This window comes from Nyctibius grandis, chromosome 36 (assembly GCF_013368605.1).
Source record: "Nyctibius grandis isolate bNycGra1 chromosome 36, bNycGra1.pri, whole genome shotgun sequence".
NCBI lineage: Eukaryota > Metazoa > Chordata > Aves > Nyctibiiformes > Nyctibiidae > Nyctibius > Nyctibius grandis.
Genome location: NC_090693.1, coordinates 54,386 through 63,216, shown reverse-complemented (window position 1 = coordinate 63,216; position 8,831 = coordinate 54,386). Strand labels below are relative to the sequence as shown.

General features: G+C 58.7%; 2 protein-coding genes across 2 annotated transcripts; one reads left to right on the top strand and one right to left on the bottom strand.

Annotated features, from left to right (window-relative positions):
* Positions 1-1,514: 1,514 nt before the first annotated feature.
* Positions 1,515-3,430, top strand: LOC137675621 (serine/threonine-protein kinase SBK1-like). The gene is made up of 3 exons (XM_068421808.1): positions 1,515-1,686; positions 1,905-2,107; positions 2,744-3,430. The coding sequence occupies exons 1-3, from the start codon at positions 1,515-1,517 to the stop codon at positions 3,428-3,430; spliced, it is 1,062 nt and encodes a 353-aa protein (XP_068277909.1).
* A 3,733-nt stretch (positions 3,431-7,163) lies between these two features.
* LOC137675620 (olfactory receptor 14J1-like) lies at positions 7,164-8,105 on the bottom strand. The gene has a single exon (XM_068421807.1). It carries the CDS (start codon positions 8,103-8,105, stop codon positions 7,164-7,166), a length of 942 nt encoding a protein of 313 aa, XP_068277908.1.
* Positions 8,106-8,831: the final 726 nt, after the last annotated feature.

Here is an 8,831-nt window from a genome sequence, read left to right as displayed (position 1 = left end):
ATCCCCAGCTCCATCCTGTCCGTCTGTCCCCCCATGCAATGCCCTGCCTGTCCTGCCTCCTGCCTATCTTTGGCCCTCGGCACGCGTTGGGGCTGACACATGTTCCCTGCGCGCGAGCGGCAGAGATTAGCACGGGCCGGCGGCATGGGAGCGGGCAGGAAAATCTGAGTCACAGCTCCCGGTGCCGGGGGGCGGCTGTGGGGCCAGGGGCACCCAGTTGTGCCCTGGGAGCACCCAACCCTGCTGGGACACACAGCGGGGGACGCAGGTGAGGCACGCACTGCTCCTGGGCTTCTTGGCTGTCCCTGTACAACCCTGAGGGACACTCGAACCTGCCTTCTGCTTCTGGCTTGCTTGCATGGCCCTCTTGGCTCAGCCCCATGGCGGTGGGGGTGTGTGTTTTGGGGGGACAGGCTGGTTGTCCCAGCCCTGCACACCTGGAGGTGGTGGTGGTGGTGGTGGTGACCTCACTGCAGCTGTGCCGCTGCAGGTGGCTGCGGGTGGTGGGATGGGAGAAGGGTCCGGGGTTCTGCTTCAGAGCTGGGGATGGAGGAGCAAAAAGTCATCCCTGACTCCCTGCAATGGGGGGATGTGGGGTGGGAGAGGGAGCCCTGACTGCTGCCGTGGGGTGATGTGGGGTGTGATGTGCAGCTGCATGTCCCTCCTCTGGCAGGTTATAGGGCTCACTGCCTCTCCTCTGGGGCGTGATGTGGGGCTGACCCTCCCTCCTACGTGAGGACATGGGGGCTCAACAGACTGAGTGTCCCATCTTCCCCCTGGCTCCTGTCAGGGGGGCTCAAGCCCCACTGGACAGGGGTGTTTTGGGGTCCCCATCTCCTCTTGGTGTGGAGCTGCACCTTCCCACCGGCCGGGACCCCCATGTCTGTGCAGTGCCTGGGAGAGAGGAGTAGGGCTTGATCCCAGCCAGGGACACTGTGGGGAGAGCCCCCCGGGGTGGGGCTGGGTGGGACTGGACTGAGCTGGGCTGTACTGGACTTGACTGTGCTGGACTGGGCTAGAATGAGTTGGGCTGGGCTGGGATGCATTAGACTGGACTGGGCTGGGCTAAACTGGACTGGGTTGGAGTGGACTGGGCTGGGTTGGACTGGGCTGGGCTGGAGAAGATTGGACCAGGCTTGTCCAGGCTTCACTCAACTGGGCAGGAATGGACTGGATTGGGCTTGGGTGCATTGAACTGGACTGAACTGGGCTAGACTGGGATTCTTCAGAGCAGGTTGGTCTGGGCTCCAATAGGCATGGCTGGGATGGACCGCATGGGGCTTGGGTGCATTGAACTGGACTGAACAGGTCTAGACTGGGATGCTTCAGAGCAGGTTTGTCTGGGTTCCACTAGGCTGCGCTGGGCTAGACTGGGCTGCGCTGGACTAGACTGGGCTGTGCTGGCCAGGTACCCTGGGGCCACAAGGCTGGTGCTGCTGCCATCTCCTCATGCAAGGGGCTGGGGATGGTGGGGTTTTGCACCAGTGTGAGGGGCTTGGCTCTCCCCAGGGCCCATGGAGGAGTCGGACGAGGACGGGGAGGACAACGAGGAGTTCCTGGAGCGGCTGATGGCACAGACGGGCCGGGAGGTGCCGCAGCGGGAGCTGGAGGAGCACTACGCCGTGCTGGAGGAGCTGGGCAGTGGGACCTATGGCCGCGTGGTGCTGACGGAGCCCCGGGATGGTGGTGAGGGGCACTGGGGCTGGGGGAGGAAGGCAGGGACGGCGACCCTGGTGCTGTCTGGGGGAACCTGCTCCCCAGATATGCACAGATGCGCACAGCCCTACTGTTGTGCTAAACCCCAGCTCTGCCCAAACCACCCCACGCCAGACCCTGCCTCTGCCCCCCTCAGTGCCCCAGCTGGTGCTGACACCTCTTTGGCTCCCCCCCACCCCATTTCCCAGGCTCGCCGGTGGTCCTCAAGCTGATGCTGAAGGAGCAGACGGAGCGGCGGGCGTTCCTGCGGGAGTATTGCATCGCCCTGTGCCTCTCCAGCCACGCCGCCTGCCTGCGCGCCCTGCCCATCGCCTTCGAGAGCCCCACGCACTTCGCCTTCGGGCAGGAGCTCGCCCCCGCCGGGGACCTGTGTGCCCTTCTCAACCCAGGGGTGTGTGCTGCCCCCGGGGCTCTGCGGGAGGGGAGCAGGGACCAGGAGGGGTGGAAGGATGAAGGAGAAGGTGCCAGGACAGCTTTGCAGTGGGTGCAGTGACGCTGGGCATGAGAGGAGATCCTTTGCAGTGGGTTGCATGGTCATGCTTTTCGTGGGGAGACCCTTTGCAGTGGGTGCAGTGACACTGTGCATGGGAGGAGACCCTTTGCAGTGGGTGCAGTGACACTGTGAATGGGAGGAGACCCTTTGCAGTGGGGTGCATGCTCGTGCTGTGCGTGGGGAGACCCTTTGCAGTGGGTGCAGTGACACTGGGCATGAGAGAAGACCCTTTGCAGTGGGTGCAGTGATGCCGTGCATGGGAGGAGACCCTTTGCAGTGGGTGCAGTGATGCTGGGCATGGGAGGAGACCCTTTGCAGTGGGGTGCAGTGATGCCATACATGGGAGGAGACCCTTTGCAGTGGGGTGCATGCTTGTGCTGCGCGTGGGGAGACCCTTTGCAGTGCAGGCATGTGTCTACAGGCTGCTGTGGGGCAAAGCAGAGGTCAGCAGTGCAGGACATGGGTCTGGGTGCTGCAGCAGCCCCTTTGGGGAGGGGGGGCGTGCAGTGGGTGATGGTGCCACCCTGCCTGCAGGAGGGCCTGGCTGAGGAGCTGGTGAAGCGCTGTGTGTCCCAGCTGGCTGAGGCGTTGGACTTCATGCACAGCCGGGCCCTGGTGCATCGGGATGTCAAGCTGGACAACGTGCTGCTCTTTGACCGCGAGTGCCGGCGGGTGAAGCTGGGCGACTTCGGGCTCACCCGTGTGCAGGGCTCGGCGGTGGGTGCCATGTCCGGCACCCTGCCCTACGCCCCGCCAGAGCTCTGCTCGCTCCAGGGCTCTGACACACTGGAGCTGGACTCCAGCCTGGATGTCTGGGCCTTTGCCATCCTGATCTTCTGCCTCTGCACTGGCTGCTTCCCCTGGGCCAGGGCCACCAGCTCTGACCCCCAGTTTGAGGACTTCAGCGCCTGGCGGGGTGGTGCGGCAGGGCGGGGGGTGCCTGCATCCTGGCAAGGCTTTGGCTCTGGGGCGCTGGAGATGCTCCGGCGCCTGCTGACGCTGGATCCTGACCGCCGGAGCCCGGCCATCGAGGTGCAGAAATACCTCTCCCTGCCCTGGGTGATGGCCTCCAGCGCCATGGAGCCGGCACCGAGCAGCTCCCAGTCTCCCCTTACCAGTGTAACGGGGGAGAGCCCGGGGGGCACTGGGGGATGGGATGCTGCTGGTGGGGGAGATGGGGTTCCCATGCCCCCTGCTAATGCCCTGGCACCATGCCGGTAGCCAGCATCTCCCCTCCATCCCAGGGCTGGTACCATGGTGGATGCTCCCCAGGGATCTGGGCTCCTTGTCTGATGCCTGAGGCTTGCGGGGCTAGAAATGGGCTGAAAGTGGGAAGGAGAAGCGATGCCTCTGGCAGCACCTGGAGACCCCAGCCCTGCAGCTAGACACCCAGCACCTTGCAAATTGATGTCACTCAGCAGTGGTGACAACAGTCCATCCGAGCAACCGTTGCACGGCTCTGAGATGCACGAGGGAAACCCAGGGCAGAAGCAGCTCGTGGGATGACAGAGAGAAAGAGGAGGAGAGCAATTAATTAGAAATTAAACCTGCTAAGGCCAATGCAAGACCTTGGCAGAGACAGACAGTGAAACTGTTCAGCAGAGGAACCCAGAAATGGGTCTGACCTTGACCTCCTTCCTGCGCCTTAGGGATGAGGAGATTGTCACAGGCTGCTGTTAATTACAGAGATGCTAAACAGCCTCCCTGGGGGTTAACTGCTGTAATTAGGGGTTAAGAAGCTGGAGAAACAAGTGTAAGCCCTCCAGGCATGCATCTGAACTGGGGTGTGATGGGGCTGGGAGGAGCTGCCAGGTGGATCTCCAGGACTTGAGTTAAAACCAGACAAACTTGGGATTGCTCTGTCCGAGCAATGCGATGGGCAGCGTGATGTGCACCGTAAAGGGCTGGATGTGGGTCAGCTGATAGTGCAAAAGGGTAAAGAGACAAGTTGAGAGCACAAATTGGGGTGGCTCTGGGTGTGCAGGAGGGGACACACATAAAAATCGTGTGTGCTGCAAATATTCTCCATCTCCAGCACGAGAGGGACTGGACAGACTCTGGAGGGGAGTTTGTGGGGTGAGCTCATGGTTTGGAGGCTGGACAAACACCTGCCCAGGCTGAACCAGCCATCTGGTCCCCGCTGGCCTTCCCACCGGGGCTGCTGGCAGCTGGGAGGAGAGCAGCAGGGGTCCCGCAAGCTTTGGCACCTGACCTTGGTGCCACACGGCGCGCGGGCAGGGCTCTGCCTGCCTGCTGGGGAGCACCATCCCGGGGCTCTCCTGCACCATTCCGAGCAGTCTGAACCTCTGTTTTGGGACACAGGGCTCCTGGAGCCTCTGCCTGGCACCCTTCCATGCTCTGCCTGGGGAGCCCATGCCCATCCCTCCCCGGGGACCCCCAACAGGCTGGGGATGCTGTGCGCTGCCATCAGCAGAGGATCCATCTCCTGCACCACCAACCCTGGTGCAAAGTGGAAGGGGAAAATAAGCTGAGATGCTGAAGCTTAATAAAATTCTCTGTTGTTTTGCCTTTTTTTTTTTTATTTAAACTGTGTTTTCCCATGAACCTGCTGCTTGAGCCCTAAATCCTGCTTTTTCTCCTCCTTGGGGGCAGGTAGACTCTGAGCAAAGGCGGTCCAGCCCCCTCACCCCTCAATGGTGGTGGGAAGCCTTCAGAGAGGAGAGGGCCCACAGGCAGCTGGGAGGCACGCTGAATGCCCAGCTTCAGTAATGCAGAGGCTTTTCATTTGTAGCTGCCCACCCTGAACTGCAGCCTGGGGATGCTTCACCCAGGGGTGGCAATGCTGGGCTGGACGGTGGTGCTCCCTGTAGCTAGGGGTGGAAAACTCCCCCATCCCAGAGGAATTGTCTCACAGGTGGGGTCCTGCAGCCTATTGCTGATTTTCTCCCAAGCCACACAGTTTTCCAGGGGAGGAAAAGCCTGCCCAGCACAGCAGCAACGTGCATGTTGTGGAGCTTCCTCCAAAGGAAATAATGCTCCATGGAAAATGCATTGGAGAACGCTTGAAACAAGCAGCTTGTGAACACATTTGCAGCACAGGTTGATCAGCCGTGCACACAAATATATGGTTTTTTTCATCTTATCTGCCCTTGTTCTTGTCATTTTAAGGAGGGACAGTGAGCGAGCAGGTGTCTGGCTGCTGGCCAAAGTTAACCCACCACAGGACCACATCAGGACTGCTGTGTTCAGAATGGGGCTCCCCAGCACAATAAAGACCCTGACAGACTGGAGTGAGTCCTGCACAGGCCAGAAGGATGGTTGGGGCCTGGAGCACATTATGGACAAGAAGAGGCTGAGAGAGCTGGGTTTTTGAGAAACTCTTCAGAGCAACACTGGAGCAAGGACACAGGCCTGTTGATGGCATCTCAATCAATGGAGATTTTTGGTATTTGTCACGACAAGGCCATGAGCACCTGATCTATCTGGACCTGTCTGAGAACAGGCTTGGCTGAGAGACCAGCTGTAGTAAGAGCTATGGGGCTTGTGTGTGATGAGTGTCAGTAGGAAAGTGGTTTTGTTTTTATTAATAATGGTGGTGGAGTTGAGCATCACTGAGCCCCGAAGAACAGAGGTGACCGTACAGCCCTTCCTCAGGGCTGGGGTGTATGGCCAGAGATGGAAATGGTCTCTGTGTGGGGTCGTCAGGGAAAATTGCCCTGGGGGAGCTTCCCTGGGGTGTCCAGGGAACATGGCAGAGACCAGGCCCCTCTCTTCTGCACCTTTGGTGCCTTGCTTCCTTCACCATGACACATGCCTCTGCACGTGACCACAATGCTAGATGTCCTCACCCTGCACACTCAAGCAGCTGAGCTCTACACAAGTGTTTTTCTCTCCCAGACACTTTCCTGCCCAGCCCAGTCCCTCCCCAGCTCTCCCCACCTCCTCTGCATTCTCCCCAGCGCAGCCAAGCCCAGCAGCCCAGTCTGGGCTGGCCCCACAGCAGTGCCCACCACATGGATGCTGCAGAGCTCTGGGCACTCACTGCACAGCCACAGTCCTGCTGAAAGGCACAGCTGCTCCTGAGGCAGAGAGGGTCTATGCCTCTCCATCAGCTCCAGGGCTGGGGCCAGCCATGGCATGAGGAGACAGAGGCCAATGTCTTCCATCGTCCCCTCCTCTTGTCTCCAATAGATCCTTATTGCCACCTGACAGAAGCCCCTCTGTGCCAGCTCCTCTCTCCAGCACAAGACTCATGGCTCAGGGGCTCCTCAGGCTGCTCCTGCTGCCCCAGCAGCCTGCCCTGGGCTGGTGCATGCAGAAATAGGTCTCTGTCATTTATTTCCCCCTGGAACCATGGAGGTGTTCCTTTACTCTTGTCCAGGGACATCCCTGTCCCCAGAGAGCCTTTCTCCAGGGGACTGTGTCCATACTGTCCTCGCTGGCAACTCCTGCTCCCTCCTCATGCTCCCCACAGCACCCCGATCTGGTGGTGCTGCTCTGCAGAGTGAGGGGGCTGTGGTGGCTCAGAGCCATGGGGAGACAATCACAGGCAGATCGTTGCTGATCATTCATCATTTCCATTGGAACTGGCACCCACACTTGAAGGCTCAGCCCAGACCCCTTCCCTGACACACTGCCCCATGCCCTCCTGCCCTGAGCCCATGGAGAACCCAAACACAGTAGAACAGCTTTGTGGGTGCAATCTCTTCAGCCTGTTCCTGATCTCAGGTTTTGAAGAAGAACCCAACCTCCAGCCATCAGCACTGAGGAAATCCCTATTTATTACAGAGCTGGGACACAGGAGACCAGCTGTACAATCATGCCAGACACACGTACAAAGGCCTCTGGGTCTGAAAGGCTGGGCTCATCATCCCGGAGAAGTGGAGTGGACATAGACATTCCTGGAGAAACAGGATTATTACAGAGAAAATGCCCAAAGCACAGGAGGTTCCCAAGATGAATCGGAAATCACTTGTAAAGAGACACGGGTTGCTTATCCCTGCTGAAAGATGAGGGATTGAATCAGCTTCTTCAGTGCATCCTTGAGCTCCTGGTTCCTCATGCCGTAGATAAGGGGGTTCAGTGCTGCAGGAACCACTGAGTTGAGGAATGTCACCACCAGGTCCAGAGATGGGGACTCCTCCACAGAGGAGGGGGGCTTCAGGTAGGCAAACATGGCAGTGCTGATAAACAGGGAGACCACGGCCAGGTGAGGGAGGCACGTGGAAAAGGCTTTGTGCCGTCCCTGCTGAGAAGGGATCCTCAGCACGGCCCTGAAGATCTGCACATAGGACAGCACAATGAACACAAAACACCCTGAAGATAAAGAAAAAGCAAACACAAGCAGCCCAGACTTTCTGAGGTAGGATTGTGAGCAGGAGAGCTTGAGGATCTGGGGAACTTCACAGAAGAACTGGTGCACGGCATTGCCTTGGCAGAGGGGTAGTGAAAATGTATTGGCAGTGTGCAGCAGAGCATTGAGACACCCACTGCCCCAGGCAGCTGCTGCCATGTGGACACAAGCTCTCTTGCCCAGGAGGGTCCCGTAGTGCAGGGGTTTGCAGATGGCAACGTAGCGGTCGTAGGCCATGACAGTGAGAAGACAATACTCCCCTACAATCAAGAAGAGAAAGAAAAACACCTGGGCAGCACATCCTGCATAGGAGATGGCCCTGGTGTCCCACAGGGAATTGGCCATGGCTTTGGGGAGAATGGTAGAGATGGAGCCCAGGTCGAGGAGGGAGAGGTTGAGGAGGAAGAAGTGCATGGGAGTGTGGAGGCGGTGGTCACAGGCTACGGTGAGGATGATGAGGCCATTGCCCAGGAGGGCAGCCAGGTAGATTCCCAGGAAGAGCCCAAAGTTCAAGAGCTGCAGGTCCTGTGTGTCTGCGAATGCCAGCAGGAGGAACTCAGTGATGGAGCTGCTGTTGGACATCTGCTGCCTCTGTGCCTGGGTTCCTGTCCTTAGCAGAAGAGTCAATGGCAAGTTAGGGGAGACTTCTCTGAGCAAAACCAAAACCATTTCTCCTACACCCTCACCCTGCTACACACCCCCACTTTTCCTTTCCCAGGAGACCTTCCTTCAGCCCCATTGCATGAGCTCTGGTTAGTGCTGGTCAAGTGTGCCATAAGGAGAAGGGCCTCTGCCCACTGGCTGCCAAAGGGTCATCCCTGCTCTGCAGCAGTGGGTTCATGGGAACGGTGGGGGGTCAGGGGCCAGTCCTGGTATTCAACTTTGTCAGATGAAACCGCTCCTAACGCAGAAGGGCTTGTCAGCATCTCCACTCCCAGTGCTAAGGAACCAAGATGGCAGAAGGCAGTTTGAGAGGTTTGGAGTCTTTTCAAGCTCCCTCCATCTCACTTGGGGAGTGTTCTTTGATCTCAGAAACCCTCAGCATTTCTGCTGCACCCAGTGAGAACAGAGCAAGTCCTGCAAGGCAAGAGGATTGCCTGTGGCTTGGTGCAGAGTGAGGGGAGGTTGTCTGTCCCTTCATCTTGTTCCCAGCTGCCCTGGACTTGCACCTTCATGAGATGGAGGGCAATCAAACTCTTATGTTACCCTGAAAAGTCATCAGGCACTGCTGAGAGCAGCGGTCTCAGTGCACAACTTCTAGCCAAGGACACACGTGGCTCAATTCAGCAACCCAAGAGCATTCCCTCA

Bases quoted from the DNA above. Each gene is read 5' to 3' on its own strand.
- LOC137675621 (XM_068421808.1), top strand. From the start codon at position 1,515: ATGGAGGAGTCGGACGAGGACGGGGAGGACAACGAGGAGTTCCTGGAG. The intron at 1,687-1,904 runs GTGAGGGGCACT...CCCATTTCCCAG, and splicing joins GACGGAGCCCCGGGATGGTG to GCTCGCCGGTGGTCCTCAAG. The intron at 2,108-2,743 runs GTGTGTGCTGCC...CCCTGCCTGCAG, and splicing joins GTGCCCTTCTCAACCCAGGG to GAGGGCCTGGCTGAGGAGCT.
- LOC137675620 (XM_068421807.1), bottom strand. From the start codon at position 8,105: ATGTCCAACAGCAGCTCCATCACTGAGTTCCTCCTGCTGGCATTCGCA.